Below are 19,112 nucleotides of genomic sequence, written 5' to 3' on the forward strand. Positions count from 1 at the left end.
AAAGCCTGGGATTTATATCCTCCCACTGTATGATAACGATCTAGCCATGCTCTGTGAAAGGCAGCCTGTCAGTACAGGGAACCTGAGCAGCACTGCTAGCACTGCGCACTGAACCTAAAGCAGGCGTGGATGTAGATGGTTGGACCCTTTATTTTACAAAAAAATCACAGTAACACTTTCTATGAATGTCACGATTGTAAGCATCTATAAACACATGTATAACATGTTATGATGCATTCATATGGCATTATAAACATGGTTATAAATATGTATACACATGAATTACACCAAATTACACTTACACATTATGTTTATTACACATTATGAAATGTTAATATAGTGCGTTATAAACAGTGTTAATGACAGGTTATACTGCCAGTGCCGAAGACGTCAGTCCCAGCTTGGAAAGTAAGGACAAATACAGAGTTTATTTACATGCTGAGATTTCCAGTGTTTGAGTGCTGTCACTGAAATTTGTTCCCTCACTGGTTCTAACGTCAAGAGCTAGAACCCTTCACTGTGTACCACTACACTACACTACACTAGAGTACAGTAGTGCTGATTTCTGCTGGCGTTCTATTGGATATGCAGTGTTAAGTCAGTGTCAGGCTAACGGTGGTGAACATTAACAGTGGTGAACATTAACAGTGGTGTACATTAACAGTGGTGCACATTAACAGTGGTGAACATTAACAGTGGTGAACATTAACAGTGGTGAACATTAACAGTGGTGAACATTAACAGTGGTGAACATTGACTTTCCCACATTGGGTGAAACTCTGATGTTGCTCTAGTTTAAACTCTTGAGATTTGAAGCCTGTAATGAGCTTTATTGTGTTTTAGTGTTTCAGTAAATTCTTCAACTTGAAGCCTCAGTCTGAACCCTGGAGGAGGCTTTAGTCCAGCACGCTTCACTTTACTTAGAGCGGACTAATACAACTTATGAGCTCTTATCATTTGTTATGAACAGCGCTTATAATGTATTATGCGATGGCTATAACATGTAATGCATTTTTATGAATATTTATAGCCTTACGAATGCATTATAACATGTTATGAATGTATTTATAGATGCTTACAGACACGACATTCATAGAAAGTGTTGCCAAAATCACCATATTCATCTTTACGCCTTGCTGTTCTACTCAGAGTAAAGTCAGCATAGACATGCTTTGGTAGCAAATGTCGACTTTTTTTGCCTCTTTAGCTGGCCTGTGTTTCTCCACCCATACTGGGGAAGCTGCTGTGATTGTGTGTCTAAAACAATCTAAAATCACACAGTGTAGGTCTGGTGGGAGTCTGCCAAGGCAAAGTGTTTGAAGTGATCAGCAACTTTGTGTCCGACTGTGACAGAGTCAGCAACACGTCTCTGTATGAGCAAAGCCTCACTCACCGCGTTTGTTCATTAGTGCGGCAGCGTTCACTCGGCGTACGTCACACTGTATCAATGGTTATCATAAGGCTGGCATTAGTAAATATTCATGAGTAGGAGTAAATGAGCGCAGCATCATCTCGATACAACACACCAGTGACAGCATTGATGCATCCCTACAACCACACCTAATGTAGGCACCAGATTAGGTTGAGATTACAGAGAAATATGTCAGGGTAATCCTTTAATCAGCCAATCAGTCAATCCTATGTTTAAGCATCATACAGTGCCCCTTAATCTCAAATAATATCATTCTTGCGCCGTGTGATATTTGTGCAATCATTTTTGAGACACAGCCTGAGGGTGTAGATAAAACCCCTCCTTGAATAAGCTCAGCCTTTGAGCTTTATAAAATCTTTACAGAGAATCCATGAACTTACCTGATACCCAGTGACCTCTGACTCCATCTCCATGGTGACTACAGGGTCCCAGTGGACAGTCAGTTTAGAGCCAATCAGGTTCCACTCTACATTCAGAGGTGGTTGTCCTGGTGCTGAGAGAAGAAGCCCCAAAAGGATAGTTAATTTGCTCGGCTGTCCTTTAGATACCAAAGGTACCAAAATACCAAACATACTAAAAAAATCTCCCAAAATTCTATAAAACACTGAATATAATATTTAAGATGCCCTGATATGTAATTTCTGTGTGGATAACAGCAGCTGACAAAACATCTTGCAGCCAGTATCAACAGTAAACAATACATTTTATGCATTGTAAATGTTTACAGTATTACAGGAGAGTACTACTCTGACCTACAATGTAATTAAAAGTGCTGCCCGAGAGTGTTTAACTGGTGGTATAGACCGGTACAGGAGCAGCTTTCCAGTTTTTCAGGGTGAATTAAACCTTCAGTGCTCAGTGGGTGGGACTGGGGTGTTGTCCACTATGCTATCATTTACATTAGCCATGTTTACATGCATCTTAATAATCTGGTAATAATTAGACTAATAGCGTGATCAGAATAGAATACGTCCATGTAAACACCTCAGTCGGAACAGTCTAGTCTGATTGAGGCCATTTGGAATACAGTTTCTATCCGATTGATCGAGGTGGGTAATCCTGTAAATAATCAGTTAAATAGAAGAATAATATCCGTGTAAACGTCTGTATCCGATTACATTCCCTATCGGAAAGTTTCAGTCCGTTCTGCTTGTGCGTCGCGTCACAGTGAGAGTTTATACCGTTCAACACGGCGGAGCAGAAACTGGTCTGCAGAGGAGACGAAGTTCATGCTCTGATCTTTAAAAGACGGCGGTGGGACGGACGTCCAGCTTATGCGTCTCAGAGCGCGACGTCTTCCTCTCGGCCTTCTTTAATAAGGACGTGTGAAGGACGTTTTCCTGAGTCTGACGTCATTTTAAAGCAGTTAAAAACACAATCACTGCTCACTGCTGCTCATCTCACTCTGACTGGACTCGCGTGATGCTGGTTGTCATGGTAACGGCTACACTAAGTGGTTCTTTAGGCGTGCATGTAATTTTGGATCTGATTACTTGTAGTGAGCATATAAATGGAGATTTTCCATCAGATTGCTGAGTAGAGTTAGAATAAACACCTCTGACTATAAATGTGTTATTGCCAAGTTTTCATAATTATCAGTAGCTCAGTAAGGGCTTCTTTGCTGCTACACATCCTTTCAGACCCACAGCGCTGAGTTATCTTCTCACACTGGAAGGATGGACACAAGCACTTGTGTTTTTTTTCAGATCTTAAGCAAGTGTGGAGCTTGATGTTCTCCTCTCTCTCATAGATGAAATATTTACAAATGTTAATCTGATTGGTGACGGTTCTCCTTTGACTCTTCCTCTTCCTTATACAAGTGGATTATCTCAAAAATATCTTCGGGAAAAATAAACAAACTTGCACATAATTCGCCTGGAAGTTAAAGGAGGGTCTCGGACTTTTGTCCAGTGCTGTACGTCGCCTGCTGATACATGCACGACAACAATGTTGGTGATGTGTCTGATTCCTACTCACGAGACTTTTTAGTGGTGACGTTGATAGTGGGGGTGCGCGGTCCGGTGCCTGCCGTGTTGAAGGCGCTCACTGTCAAGAAATACTGAGTGTATCCCTTCAGGCCGCTGATGTTCACTGTGTACTGGTTCGCAGGCACTCGCACTTTCCCCATGGTCTCTGGCTTAGTATCATCCTCCCAGTACACCACCTGTGCTCAGACAGAGGAGCAGAGTCTGACTCAAAAGCCTGCAGGAACATCCCTGCAGTGCCAATCAACGCACTGTCCAAAAAGCATTCACAGTAATAAGCAGCTATTTTTTTCGGAGTGACATGAATGAATATGATCTCCATGGCTTTAAAACCGGTGACTGCCTGTCTCCTGTTGCCGTGCAGAAAGCTTTCCATGCATACCTTTAAACACGGGCAGCCTCTTTTTTATGTTTCTATGTGCAGAGAGAAAGAACAGGTGCAATGTGGGAGATGACAGGCACTGGCGGTACCCATGGTGCATTTCAAAACAGGAGGCAGAGTCATTTCCACTTAGTAGAGCAGACAGACGCACCTCATAGCCCAAAACTCTTTCAGGAGAGTCAGAGAGTGTCTGCCAGCTCACTTCAAATTCAGAGGCAGAAATACTCTGAGCCCACACGCCCCCCGGCACTCCACTGGGCTCTGAGAGCAGAGGGAAGAAAGGAGAAGTAGAAGAGGACAGAAGAGGAGAGAGAAAAAAACAGCATAAAGGTCAGAAAAAGAAAAGGGAGAGAAAAAAGAAAAATAATCAATGGCACAGACAGCGATTTTCTCAAAACACAATACCTGGCTGACAAGGTGGAGTCGGACTGATAGAACAGCTTCTCAGCCAAAATGATAAATGACCATCCTTTAGCTTAATATGAGCTGATTGGCATAAAGGAATATTATCAGCACAGGAATTCAATTAATGCCGCAGCCTGGTGACAGGCTAACGTCTTCCTGTCAGTCCTTTCCGGAATGTCGGCTATCAAACTGACTATTAGAGCAACTTATCTTAAATCACTAGTGTTTCTCATTGTCTCATGCATGATTGCGTTAAACGCTCTGTTCTTCACTTTCTCAGGCTGACCGGAAGCTGACAGGACATGACTGAAGTGCCCTCGAGCGAGGTGTCTGGGAGTGAATGGGATACGTTGTGGTGGGTCGACGCGCCGGAGCAGTGTAAATGCAGCCTTAGTTCCTGTACAGGTTCATGATAATGCTACAGATTTTAGACAACTGTACACTTGCTAGCCAGGTCTTCTCATCCAACATCAGTGCCTAACATCACAAATGCTCTTTTGACTGATTGGGGACAAATTCCTACAGATGCCCTCCAAAACATTCCCAGAAGAGTGGAAGATGCTACAGCTGGAAAAGGGGGGCAACTATACAGGGAGATTCAAAAAGATTCGTCTGATTTCAAACTGATTCATTTCACCTGTAAATCATCACAGATCAGTGCAGTGAGCTGTAAACGGTTTAAATGAGCATAAAGTTTATTATGTAGTTCTACAAGGTCTCAGTCTGAACCTCCTCCAGCTGGACGGACGACATCAACACCACAGTCAGACTCATCCCAGACTGGACTGAGCGTGTCGGGCGTCGCTGCTCTCACGGCTCTTTCAGTGGGATCTCGGAGATCATCCAGTGCTGTGGAACCAGCGCCGAACGCTCTGAGCTGCTGGAGCTTCACTGCTGATGAAAATCCCGCTGCTCAGTTCTGACGGATTCACTCTTATTGACGTGGAGAACGCAGAACGTTCTGCTCAGGGGTCTCAGCTCCTCTCAGACTGAAGGAGCCGGTCAGAGACTCTATGACCCCCTCTTACAGTTGGAGCGTGATTGGTTCCTCGGCGCCTCACGGTTATAAGAATATGCTGCTTTGAAATCGGATGAATCTTTATGAATTAACCTGTATATTAATGCCCATAATTTTGATTATGGGCAATCAGGTAATGTAGTAAAGCAGATTAATCCTGAAAAGAATTTTTCAACTTTTCAAATAAAAGCATCATGCTTAGATCCCTCCAGCAGCATCGCTGATCTGCAGCAGACAGCAAGCTGTAGCATCCCACCCACCCCCACTCTGAGCCTGTGTGGTGTGTGAATAATGCAGCTCACACACTCACCCTCCTCTGCTGAGAACACTGTGGTGACAGGGCTGAAGGGCCCCTGGCCTTTCACGTTGTATGCGCCCACTTTTATATTAAATGGAGAGAAGGGCGGGATGCTCTCGTTCCGATAGACATAGCGGCCCGGCGCTGAGGTCACGGCATGCGTCCACGTGAGTTCCCCCAACGGCCGCATGGCAATGATGTAGCCGAAACCATCTCCATTCTGCAGTTCCTCGGGCACGGGCTGGGAGGGAAACACAAAACTATAGTGATATTAAAACGCATACACATCAGGTTCGGCGTCCGGTTCGCACCCCGCGCCAATCTAGAGCTCATTATAGCTCGTGGAGAATGCTCAGTTCCCCCGGGAACTCGAACGAACCTGTTTGTAATAAGAAGCTGCCGCAGAAATGAATGGCATTATAGGACCCAAGGGCCCAGCTGGAGAATGGGTTTGGTTTTGACTGGGGTAATAAACACTCCCATTCAATTCCATTCAATTAAGCAAAACCATTACCTCACACAGAGGGAGCAGTAATATAGACAGATGACTTACCTCCCATGTTATTACCAACTCCGACTTGGAGCCTCCTCCACCTCCAACATTAGCCGGCGCTGTATCGGGAACTGCGTGCGAGAAAATAGAAGGAGGAGGAAAAAAAGAGGCATAGATGCACCACCTGCTTGTCCTAGTCTGACTTTCCTTTCCTTATTTTAGGCCTCATTATCAATTTCATATTAAACAAAGCTCTGGTCCCATAGCAACTGCTCTTAAAGGCTTTTGTTAGCAGCCTCTGAAGGAACTGTTGCCAACTCTTTGTTTACTCAGAGAGCCAAGAAAGCCCAAGAAAAAGATCACGCAAATGTCGAATGCGCATAAATAGACCATGGGATGACTGGAGAATTGAAACACCTTCAGGTTACTTCCACATACGGTTAGCAGTGGAAGGTCTGTACTCACCAGCGTCCTCAGTTCGGGTCTTGAGCGAGGCTGGGCTTGGTTCCCCTACGCCAACGCTGTTTCTGGCCAGCACACGGAACTCGTACTCCACCCACGCATTCAGGTCCACCACTGTGGCCGTCAACGTGTTTCCATCAATCACCTCAGGGACTGAGAACAAACACACAAGCCCTGGATTAGTCAGAGAGACCCGGATTACCCACCACTGCAAAGCCAAAGGCAGGCTCACATCCTAAGCCAGTGTTTACAGTAAGCCCGGGATGTCAAGCAATGCGGAATCTCTCTCTATTAATCGAGGAACGATTTTAAAAAGGAATCTTAAATGAAAGTCGGCTGGCGGACTCCAGATGAAGTCATTCCGCATTAACACTAAGGGGTCCTAATATCCACTCAAAGCAAGCAGACAAAACCATCTATAGCAATTTTCTGCCTCTTACTGAATGGGCGCTTCGCTTCAGTAGCCAGAGGTAATCCTGCATTGTTACCTGTGTTCACCGCCTGCCAGCCCACGGTGAAAGCCGTCTTGGTCTGGACGATGTAGCTGATGATGGGGCTGCCGTTGTCCTGGCCGGGCCTCCAGGAGAGCTGCGCCGTGCTGTCTGTGATTTCCTCCACCGTTACACCATCCGGAGCTCCAGGGGGACCTGACTCAATCCGACAATTTGCAAAGTTAGCTTCATTCATGTCTGATCTCGCCAAACCCCTGGAGCCGGAGCGTTTACCCCATCACGGCCCTCCGGTTCTGAGATACGAGGCCAATCTCACAGGCTATTATAACATCTTAAGCTGCTTCGCGTGAGGGGAGGCTGTCTCCCCTACAGAACGATCGTAAAGCTGGCTATTTTGAGGGCAGTTTGTTCGGGACTGAATCCAAAAGAGCTAAAATACCTTTCCTTCATTTCCTTATCTTCCCTAAATAAATAAGTATATAAATATATAAATGTAAAGCGGCAATTATGAAGCGCGGAGACTCATAAAGTGCAAGTGGCATCTCGTTATTTTAGACTCTCAAACCTTTTAGTCCTCAAACGTTCTGCTAAACGAAGCAGCAGGGCCACTGCACGATGTTTCAGACGGACAGAGTCTGTTAAGTCGGCGCTGTCGTTACAAACCTCCTTTAAACTACAGTCAGATATGTTTAGCATGGCGGGGTAATCTTAATTGAAAGCTATTGATCCTCTAAAACTCATTAGTGCTCTCGGATAAACAGCTTTGATATGTTCCTCTAATTAACTCATACTAACGGAACATAAAATCATGGATCAATTCATTATTCAATTATTTTTCCTTCAGAGCACGAGGACAAACATGCAAACCCGATCTCGCAGAACTGAACACGGCTAATTATGTTTTCTCCTAAGATCTTCTCCTTTTCTCCACTGCGGAAGACGGACACCGCGTGCCGGGGTAATGCAGCGTTTTCACAAAAGTGGATTATACAGCCATTATAATGAAGTGCTAAGTGATGAGTTAGCACATTAACACATTACAGCATTACACAATACTGCTGGCGTCTTCCAGCTCAACACTGAATACAAAGGCATTTTTTTCTTATCCAGATTCAAACGAATATATTTACAGCCACTTTCAGGCAGTCGGCTTCGTTACAGGGATGAGCTGCTTCTTTATAACAGTTCAAGTCCTAAACATCCTGGAAAGACAATCCGTAAAATCCAGTAAACGTTTGCTTTAAAGCTGTTTCTTTAGGTACACCAGCAATGATGAAATAACGCTTATGTATTGTTTTTTTTAATATGTCCTATATTTTTAGCGGATCACAAGTTAAGCGGTTCTAAATCAAGTGCTATGTTGATCTCATTCTTCATTAAAAATTCCTTCTCAGGCATCACTATCAACTTGCAACATTAGTAAGAAGCACTATGGGCCAGTTTTTCTGACTTAAATGAACTTGAAGCTTACATTAAATGGGCTTTTTGATGATAAAGAGATTTGGTATTAAAGGTTAGTCCAAAATTAGGCTTAATTCACATCTATAAAACTAGTCCTCTATGTCATGTTTTACACATCATGGAGTATTTTGTATTCAGAAAATCCAGGTCAAGCTTTTTTAAATACACTGCAATTAATATTAAACAGTCTTATGTGCTTCATATACATGTTCCATAAATCAGGAATTACAGCGAAGTGTAAAAGTCAGAGACCACCGTTTCATTCATTACGTTTTCAGTCAAATCAGCCATTAAGTACCATTTACTCATTTTTCAGTTTCAGAAAAGTTTTAGAAAAGTTTTAGATTACACAAAAGCCTCCACCTCTATGGGAAATGCCACTTTTCACTCTTCTATTCTTCTATACTTCCAAAAATGTCTCAAAACCAGTGAGTTACAGCCGTATGCACACCCCCCCCCCCCCCCCATTCCTTTCTGTGGAGGGTAGGTATAAACCAATCCACACGAAAAAGGAAATTAAACAAAAAAAAAAAAACAAAGGTTTCCAAAACTGGAGCTCAAAAAATGACGGAAATGTTTAAAAGAGACAGAAAAAAGTGGGACTCCTAACAACCACGCAAGACCTGGCAGGCCACTAAAATCGTCATCATCAAATAAACAGAGCTTAAAGCTCCACGATGAGAAAAGAACTCAACTCTCCGGGTCTGAAAGGATGTGTGGCTGCCAAGAAGACGTTACTGCGAAGACAACTTGCACCAGAAGAGCGTAACTGGACACCTGAGATGTGCTTATTAAGGTTTTATGGGCTGATAAATATACATTTGGTTTGGGGATTTTCTGGATCATGAAAAGCAGAAAATGCAGCCAACATCTAAGACTGAACTTTGGAAAGTGTGGAAAAATATCCCTGTACACTAAGATGCTTATCCTTCTGGGTCTGGAGCCCATCCCAGGGTTTAAGGCAGGAAACACCCTGGACAGGTCGGCAGAAAATCGCATGGCAAAACTGGAAGCCTCTCAAAAAGAATATAACCTTTTATTGACCAAGCTATAATTTGGTTTGTCCGTCTGAATCTATGTGACCAAATCGTAAGGTTAATTATTCAGTAACTGCACGAAATAAATATATATTTTTAAATTTATTTATTTAATTTTTGTAAAAGCCCCTCAGATGATCAGAGCGTGTGTTCTATGATCTCCACATTTCACTACATGCTCATAATTTACTGCTAAAGTCCAAAAATCTGCGCCGCTCTTTGTGTTGTTCTCTAAAAGTGATGTTTCCAGAGCAGATCACTGAAGAGACGCCGTCTGTTTATAGTTTAGAGCCCAGATTTGGGGAAAAACGGGTCGACTTTCAGTAGAAAAACAAAGTTCAGCTTCTTTTATTATAAGGGTTTAAAATTACATCACCGTCTATTAGACTGGAGAGAAGAGCTACAGCCTCACACGACGCCCAGCTTCTGAATGGAGCTTATGGAGTATGAACGTTATGGAGAACATGACCGAGTGCGGTTTGGACCCACCGGTGGTCCCGAGGAGCTGAAGAGGATAATCTGCTATAAAGGTCTGGACACAGTAAATACTGAAAAATGTTGCAGTTGTTGAGGCTTCTGTGTAATTTTAGTAGATAAAAGTACGACTGGCATGACGGCTGTTCTGAGTGGAACGGATCTAAACGAAGGGGTGGTTTCTGACTTCCGCACAGCGCTGTCTGTTTGCATATCACGGCACGAAATGAACAAACTTTCTTTTACCTTTCACAATCAAAATCGCAGCTGCAGACAGACTCTCCACATCAGTGTCGACGACGCAGACGTATTTCCCGGCATGCTTCAGCTGAATGTTTCGTATCATTAAATCTCCAGCTGCACTCTGCACATACACACACATTGCCACCTGCTGAACCCCACAGATTACAAACACACTCTGTATCTGCTACCTCCATATGCTTCAACTGAACACGGTACTAATGAGCAGACCCAGCAAAACAGGACATCACATCAAGACAATTCTGCTGAAAATTTGCACATATGTGCAGATTTGGCTTCACAATAAAGCTCCACAGCTACAAACAGCAGTAAATTCCTGTGTGGGTTTGGGAGAGAAAACGCAGGTCCGGTTTCACGGTTAATGTGGGTGTGCTGTGCCAAAGTGTGTTTACTACAATGTTTGAAATGTCTGTCCTGGATAAACATTCCCTGTGGCCATTTCTGCAGCTTCTTCAGCACAGCATAGGATCCAGCTAATGAACCTAATGGCTAATGGGCTCTAATTAGAACTTAGTCACATTAAAGGGGAGCTGTGATTGAACTGAGTTTGCAATACGCAACAGTGCATGTGGTGAATACTAAGTCCACGCGCTGCAATTAAACGCTCTCGTTAATCCAATAACGAGAGAGAACGTGGTGTGTATGGCACGGGGGTAACTTTCAAATGCCCTGCAATTAGAACGCCACCTAGATCGTCCACCTGACGATCATACGCGAGTAGAGAAATTAAATCATCAGTGATAAATGTGACACTTGACATTGGCGGTTGCTGCCAGGTGCCTTACGTGCGGCTGGAGGAAATCTTAGCACTTTACACTGCAATATCGCTGCTACTCCTAGTTATGTTCATATATCTTACTGTGCTTTTAGTCCTCATACCACTCAGTGCCAGCGCTCATGTAGATACAACAAATCGGACTTACTGTATACGCCATGTGAATATGCAAATAGATGTACGACTTCATTATACTTTAACTTTTTTTTCCATTTTAATGTCTATTCTGTATTTTCTGCTTAGTATGTGGAAGTTTTTGTGCAATTTTATGTGTTCCTACTGAACACTGCGATTTCCCTTTGGGATCAATAAAGTTATTTCTTTGTTTATTTGTTTGTTTGTTTGTTTCTTTCTTTCTTGTTGTCTTTCTATTTCTCTATGTATCTGTGTAAACATGACACATCAATAAAGACAAAGACCAGGAGCTACGCCGTTAAACATTATACAACTGATTGGTCGAGAGTCGTTCTAACTGCTGTTATTTCACCATAAAATCACAAACACTATCACTCCACTGAGACGCTGTTGCTAAGCAACGACTCTGACAGCTGTAGGAGACGCTCGAGCCATCTGAACGTTTTTACTTCTTACTTTGCCACAAACAGAAAACGGACACTGTTAAGGTCACATCTGACCGACAGCCGATTTGGTCCACGTCTCTAGAGTCCAGTGGCGGCGCTTTACTCCACTGCATTCCACGCTTTGCACTGCGCTTGGTGATGTAAGGCTTGGATGCAGCTGCTCGGCCATGGAAACCCATTCCATGAAGCTCTCTACGCTGTTCTTGAGCTGATCTGAAGGCCACATGAAGTTTGGAGGTCTGTAGTGATTGACTCTGCAGAAAGTCGGTGACCTCTGCGCACTATGCCCCTCAGCATCCGCTGACCGCTCTGTCATTTTACGTGGCCGACCACTTCGTGGCTGAGTTGCTGTCGTTCCCAATCGCTTCCACTTTGTTATAATCCCACTGACAGTTGACTGTGGAATATTTAGTAGTGAGGAAATTTCACGACTGGACTTGCTGCACAGGTGGCGTCCGATCACGGTACCACGCTGGAACTCACTGAGCTCCTGAGAGCGACCCATTCTTTCACTAATGTCTGTAGAAGCAGTCTGCAGGCCGAGGGGCTCGGCTTTATACACCTGTGGCCACGGAAGAGACTGGAACACCTGAACTCAGTGATTTGGATGGGTGAGTGAAAACTTTTGGCAATATAGTGTATTAATTTGCATTTCATCATGTAAAATATGTGTTAAAAGAGTTATTTTTATTTAAAATGTCTGAATTGCACTTCACTCACAAATGCTATGCGAACATTAACATGTTTTAACCAGTAATCTCCAAAGGCAGTCAAAGGGTCTTTACAAATTCAATTACACTGCCGTCTAAAGCTTCTTGCGAGAGGCAACTTCATTAAATCTAACATTACGAGCCGCATCTCTAGTGGATACAACAGAATCAAACAGCAGAAGATGAGACGAAGGCTTGCAAACAAGGGGTTAATGTGCATTTTCAGCCACGAGTAAGTTATCCAGTAGATTTGGTTTCATTATGGAAATGAACTCATCTAAGCTGTGAACTTCAGAATGATAATCCCACTGGACGAGTGACATTACGGAATTCATCTCATCACGGATAAGAATCACTGTTAAAGCTTAAGCATGGCAGTGCTGAGTGTGTGTGTGCATGTGTGTGTGTGTGTGTGTGTGTGTGTGTGTGTGTGTGTGTGTGTGTGTTATTGTGTATCTGCCTAGAGGTTGAATGATTTACCCCATTTAGTTCTGTTTGATCAGCAAATTTAATTATGCAATCGAGCAAAAAATGCCGTATTTATCATTCCCAGCTTGTTATGATTTATATCCACATTTACTTTCACAATGCCTCACAATGCACATAATTCAGCCCCTATCTAATTTCTGTATTTCATCATTATGTAAATAGGATTTAAAACTGAAGTGCTCCTTCACGGACTCGGGAACACGACATAAATGAATCTGTTTTAAGACCAATCAAAGTAATCGTGCAGATCCAATATTGATGAGACGCGTCCGTTAGGAACCACGAGGGCAATTTCCCCCCCTTTCTTGACACTAATTAATCTTTTCAGAGAACCGTCATTACATCACCGAGAAATTTCACATCCGTCCAGCAAAGGCTCTGCAGGTCAGCAAGCCTCGGCGGGGTGTGGATCCTGACACAATGTCATACGAGGGCAAAGCACGGAGGATGTTTCAAGGTACATTTTGTGGGCTAATTATTTGTTGATGGAAATAACTGAGAGCAGAAGCACCAGCGGGTTGTGCAAACGAGCCAAGGCAGGAAAGACATCGGCCAAAAACTCGAAACAGACAACAATCAGTGGAGACGTGCCAGTCCTCTTAGTTTGAACTAGAGATCCATCAGAAAGCAACAGATGACGGTTAAGCGCGGATATAAAGGACTTTCTACTTAAACACAGAGGCAGGTCTGTAAAACTGGAATACGAGGTTCTGTTATTTTATTCGTCATTTCTTTCTGTTGCTTAAGAATTATTTCAGCATATCCTCAGGAGGGACAGTAAGAACAGCATTTAGCTGGTGTTGATTTAAGGCATCATTAAAGAGTTTAACCTCCATCTGTAACTACAACGTTTGAACGTCAAAGGTGGGCAATGTGATGATATTCATCCTTATCGTGAAACTGGAGTTAGGTTTTTCTATTCTGATCATATCACAGATATCATTTTCATCAGCACTTAGAGAACGCCAACTCACTGTATTTTCATTACAATACGATAACATAGTCAGGGTTAACTTTATTTAGTCTAGTACAGAATGTGAGATTCTGTTTCAACTTATCAAAGTTCAGAAAAATAAAATATAGTGATGCATATTGACTCAAGTCTTTACATTCAAGACCCAGGACAAGTCTCGTGTGATTACAGGCTCTCAACTTAAGTTCCACGTCAAAACAGGCAAGTCTCAATTCTGGTCCTGAGTCAAAACAAACAAGTGTCAATTCAAGTCTCCAGTCAAAACAAGTGAGTCTCAGTTCGAGTCTTGAGTCAAAACAAGTCTCAACTCTGGCCATGAGTCAAAACTGGTAAGTCTTGATTGAAGTCTCAAGTCAAAAACAAACGAGTCAAAATTCAAGTCTCGAGTCAAAACAGACGAGTCAAAATTCAAGTCTCAAGTCAAAACAGACGAGTCAAAATTCAAGTCTCGAGTCAAAACAGACGAGTCAAAATTCAAGTCTCAAGTCAAAACAGGCAAGTCTCAATTCAAGTCTCCAGTCAAAACAAGTGAGTCTCAATTCAAGTCTCCAGTCAAAACAAGTGAGTCTCAGTTCGAGTCTTGAGTCAAAACAAGTCTCAACTCTGGTCATGAGTCAAAACTGGTAAGTCTTGATTGAAGTCTCAAGTCAAAAACAAACGAGTCAAAATTCAAATCTCGAGTCAAAACAAGTGAGTCTCAATTCGAGTCTCCAGTCAAAACAAGCGAGTCTCAATTCAAGTCTCCAGTCAAGAAAACAAATCCATTCACATGAAAAGCAATCGAGTGTGTAGAGTCCTGTTTGCAGGAAGACAGCCCTTCACATTTCTTCCACTCTGCGTGTCAAGCCTTAGAATCATGAGGCTTAAGTCCAAGTCAAAGTCTGAGTAACTGGCGTTCAAGTCGAGTTAGTCACGGGTCACAAATCCACACCTCTGCATGAAAATGTCTTGAAATATCAAGAGGTTATAATTTTGCAGCATCACTCATTTCTAATTATAACCTCCATGTGTGCTATTCTGACAGTGTTATTCACCGAGATTCAGTCAAATGCTCATCATCAAATCTTACCCCACCAACGTGCTCGTAGTGGGGGTCCAGTTTGCTGAGGAGCTGGCCATTGAACGCCCAGGAGAAGGAGACGTCCAGAGCAGGATCACATGCGATCTGGCAGGGCAGCACGATGCTCTCCCCCACAATGATCTCCATATCCACTGGGCCCTGGGTGATCCGTGTGGGATCTGCTCAAAACATCAGACACAACAAACGCTGCACGTTTACACAAACTTCAAATTTACATAATTTATACATCTGGAGCGTCAAGCTGTGAGTTCCTTCCAGGTCACAGCTCTGCGGTGTTGAGTTCCAGCAGTTTCACTCGTTTAACACACTGAATTCAACCCATGGAGGACTCGTTAATAAGCTAATGAGTTAATTCAGGTGGGTTTAATGAGGCAGACCACTGATGTGTGCAGTGCTGTGGCCCTTGAGGACTGTAGTGTGATGTGCCATAAATGTAGTCAATTAGCTAAACAAATAATGGATAATAAATAGTGAATATTGGAATATTGGCTTGACTAAAAAAGCACGACTAAGGCCCAGTCCCATTTCACCCCTCGCCCCTACCCCTGAGCCCTTAGCCCTCTGTTTTAGGCGCTCTCGTCTAGGGGTGGGTGTCCTGATTCTAGCTGAGATAGAGGGGTGGGGTGACGTGTTGGGGCTACATGACCCTCCAAACGGAGGTTTTTCAGAGACTCCAAACAGAGAGAGACGAGAAAAACAGAAAAACCGGCAAGACGGAGAACAAGAGACCAAAGAAACCCACAAATGTGGGAATTTTATCCGTTAATAAATCACAATAAACACTGTTTTATCTCAGTTTAATGTGGTTTCAGTTTATTTTGGTCATTTTCATAAAAAAGTCTCTAATTGCACGCTAATGTCTCGGTAGCGATCTGGCTAACTTTCCCGTTCCACCTTAAATAGTCCAGCAGTTCTGATGCCTGAAACGCCTGAATGTACCTGCTACTTCATTTAAGGCGGAACGGAAAAATTAGAACGAGAATCTGGAGAATCTCTGACTTCAGCTTCACATCACTGAAGAATTAGGGGGGGTGATAATAAATAACTGCCCCCCTCTTTGAAGGCGTATGATCCCTAAATGTAACTAAAGCCCAGCAGTGAGGAGCTGAACTTTCCCCTCCTCTGCTGTCCCTGCAGACGGGCAGGGTCGCCTACAGAGCGGCGCTAGTAGCTGTTAATGAAGTGATGCTCTTTTATTAGAGGGTCTCATTTCAGAGGGAAGATCTCAACCACTGCCCTGTAGCTCAGGAACAAGGGGCAGCACTCGAAAACAAGGGGTCGGGGTGAAAAGGTGGATTGGGACTGGGCCTAAATCATCACACACTTGCCTTAAATGGTGTCAAGCTGTTAACCCTAGATTTATCATTCAGTTATTAAGCGCTAAGCTTTAGAACTCAGTCACATTATTTAAGGAAAGTAAGGAGCTGAACTGTGGAGCCTGCACCGTGTGAGCGACAACAAAACCAAAACACTCCCATTATAATCAATGAAGCTGTCTAAACCAGCTGGGAGCAGCAGAGCGCAATGCTCTCTGACGGGCGCCCTATTTCTATTTCCGACGCATCACGTCGCTCTGTTATTCCACCTCAAAATGGATGAGGAGAGACTCATCCATGAAGTGGAGAAAAGAAGGGATTGCTTACCCTTACAGTAAATTTCGAGAGAAATTGCCAGAGCTCTGGAAGTGACACCTGTTTGTTTTTTTTTGTCACTGACTGATGAGGATACTTAGCTAGTTAGACACTTTAACACTTTAAATCAACGTCCCAAGCCCACAGCTGCACGGCTGCGTCAGTAAAGCAGCTTTTTCCGATGGGTTTGTTGTTTGTTTACATTTCGACTGGGACACACACACTTAAACGTTCCAGGGGAGACATCCTGAAGGCTTTAAGATATGATACGATACTACAGGGTGAGTCAAAAGTCGCAGGACAGGTTTTATTATATTTTAGTTTTTATTTTATTATTGGGGGCGGCACGGTGGCATGGTGGGTAGCGCTGTCGCCTCACAGTAAGGAGGGCCTGGGTTCGATTCCCCGGCCGGGCGGTCCTCTCTGTGTGGAGTTTGCATGTTCTCCCCGTGTCTGCGTGGGTTTCCTCCGGGTTCTCCGGTTTCCTCCCACAGTCCAAAGACATGCAGTCAGGCCAATTGGACATGCTAAATTGCCCCTAGGTGTGAGTGTGTGAGTGACTGTCTGTGTCTGTCTGTCTGCCCTGCGATGGACTGGCGACCTGTCCAGGGTGTATCCTGCCTTCCGCCCGAAGACTGCTGGGATAGGCTCCAGCACCCCCCCGCGACCCTGACGGAGCAGCGGCTTAGATAATGGATGGATGGATGGATTTTATTATTGACTTTTATCTCTGGGGTCATCTCAAACAGATTGCTGAGAAAATCCGCAACAAACACCACAATCAAATAAAACGGTGTCCTGTGGCTTTTGACTCAGCCTGTACGTTTAAACGCTCGCTTGCTGTTTTAAACGGACTTGTTGATGTGGTTTCTGACACTGAATGAAAAAACGAATAATTCAGTAGCAGTTTGTTCATTTCCACAGATCACAGCAGGCCTGGGCTTCAGGTCAATGTTCATGATTATTGTGGTAAATTTCATGACAATGTGTCACAATATGCTTTCCTGGGCACAGAGTGGATGATGTATGTTTGATTATATAACCGTAAAAAAGCATATTTAGTCCTGTTTAACTATTTATCTTCAAAATTTTTGATGTTTTTTTTGTAAACTTGGCACTAATTCATCTTTTCCCATTTATGAGATGTCAGAAAATGTTTTTGCCCTATCGGCCACCTCTAGATAAGAATACGCCATATGGTACACAAACCATATAAGACAGACAGACAGACAGATGGATAGACAGACAGACAGACAGACAGACGGACAGACAGACAGACAGACAGACAGACAGACAGACGGACAGATGGAGAGACACACAGACAGACAGACAGACAGACAGACAGATAGATAGATAGACTGACAGACAGACAGACAGATAGACAGATAGACAGATAGATAGATAGATAGATAGATAGACAGACAGACAGACAGACAGATAGATATAGACAGACAGGCAGACAGGCAGACAGACAGACAGATAGAGATAGACAGACAGACAGACAGACAGACAGACAGACAGACAGACAGATAGATAGATAGATAGATAGATAGATAGATAGATAGATAGATAAACAGACAGACATGTAGACATATATATATATATATATATAGTGTGGTTGGGGTGGAAGGAGTAACTGTTTCACCTCCTCCCATCTGGGAGGAGATACAGAAGCATTCAGACCAGAACCAGTCGGCTCAGGTCCAGCTTTCCCTCCACCATCACCCGGCTGAGCTCCACACCCCTCCTCTGATCTGTTTGAGGCATTTAGGAATGATTTAGGCAGCAGTTTGTAAGGCGTTCATATTATTTGTTAACCTAATCCAAGCAGCTCACTTTTCAAACTTTGGACAACAGGCACATCTTAGCCGATCAACCACATTTCAGGAAGGAGGAAATCTGTAAAAACGTGCTTTTCTTTGAAGCCCAATTCCGAGAATGAGATTAAAATCGAGATTTCCAATTTGCGATTCAATCTTATTCAACCTGGTCTGCGCACTAATGTACTGCCTTCAGTTCCGTCACAGTTACATGTAATTTCAGAAAGTGGGCCTCGTCCTCCACCTGCGCAGAGCCGATTTCACCAATATTCCACTCATCATTTCAACGTATTACTTGTCTTCCCTTCCATATTGACAAGCGACTGCAAGAAGCAAACAGGCGCACATTTAGTTTTTTTAAATAAAGTCTGACACTGACTGTGATACATCCAGTTATACTCATTTCAGCACAGTCGGGGAAAATTAACTCCAGAACTGTAATTTATTTTTAATCTAAACTGTACATACACTCCCGCGACCCTGAGGGAGAAGCGGCTTAGAAAGTAAGTGTGTAAGTGTGTGTGTGTGTGTGTGTGTGTGTGTGTACATACAGTGCACCGCATCGCAACCACGCCACTCCGAACCCTCGCGAAGAAATAAACCTTAACTGTAATCCTGGGTAATTGCAAGGCCATAAGCGAAGCATGAAAACGAGTAATTACAACAACACGCACAGATAAAGAAAGGCCTTATGTCCCGTCCCCGTCCAGAAGAGCTGACTGACTCGACTTGGCAGCTCGGAGCAATGCATTGTTTCAAAACTTTGCATAATGCTGTGGAAAGCTGGGAATACAACCAGGGAACTTCCCTCTCCAAATACATTAAACTGGAGAAAAGTTAACTGGAGAAAGACCCCGCCTTTCGCGATTCCTCTCCGGGGGCATCCTTTGTC

General features: G+C 43.5%; 1 protein-coding gene across 2 annotated transcripts in view; it reads right to left on the reverse strand.

Moving 5' to 3' along the window:
• Positions 1 to 19,112, reverse strand: part of cntn3a.2 (contactin 3a, tandem duplicate 2) — a 106,423-nt gene that overhangs the window by 15,742 nt on the left and 71,569 nt on the right. For both annotated transcript variants that reach the window (XM_017715917.2, XM_017715916.2), the window contains exons 13-21: positions 14,758 to 14,927; positions 10,146 to 10,263; positions 6,964 to 7,122; positions 6,479 to 6,628; positions 6,074 to 6,144; positions 5,533 to 5,761; positions 3,951 to 4,060; positions 3,410 to 3,596; positions 1,813 to 1,925 (exon numbers count right to left, since the gene is read on the reverse strand). In XM_017715917.2, coding sequence (XP_017571406.1) covers positions 1,813 to 1,925; positions 3,410 to 3,596; positions 3,951 to 4,060; positions 5,533 to 5,761; positions 6,074 to 6,144; positions 6,479 to 6,628; positions 6,964 to 7,122; positions 10,146 to 10,263; positions 14,758 to 14,927 — 1,307 coding nt within the window. The remainder of the gene's footprint in view (positions 1 to 1,812; positions 1,926 to 3,409; positions 3,597 to 3,950; positions 4,061 to 5,532; positions 5,762 to 6,073; positions 6,145 to 6,478; positions 6,629 to 6,963; positions 7,123 to 10,145; positions 10,264 to 14,757; positions 14,928 to 19,112) is intronic.

This window comes from Pygocentrus nattereri, chromosome 9 (genome assembly GCF_015220715.1).
Source record: "Pygocentrus nattereri isolate fPygNat1 chromosome 9, fPygNat1.pri, whole genome shotgun sequence".
Classification (NCBI taxonomy): Eukaryota; Metazoa; Chordata; class Actinopteri; order Characiformes; family Serrasalmidae; genus Pygocentrus; species Pygocentrus nattereri.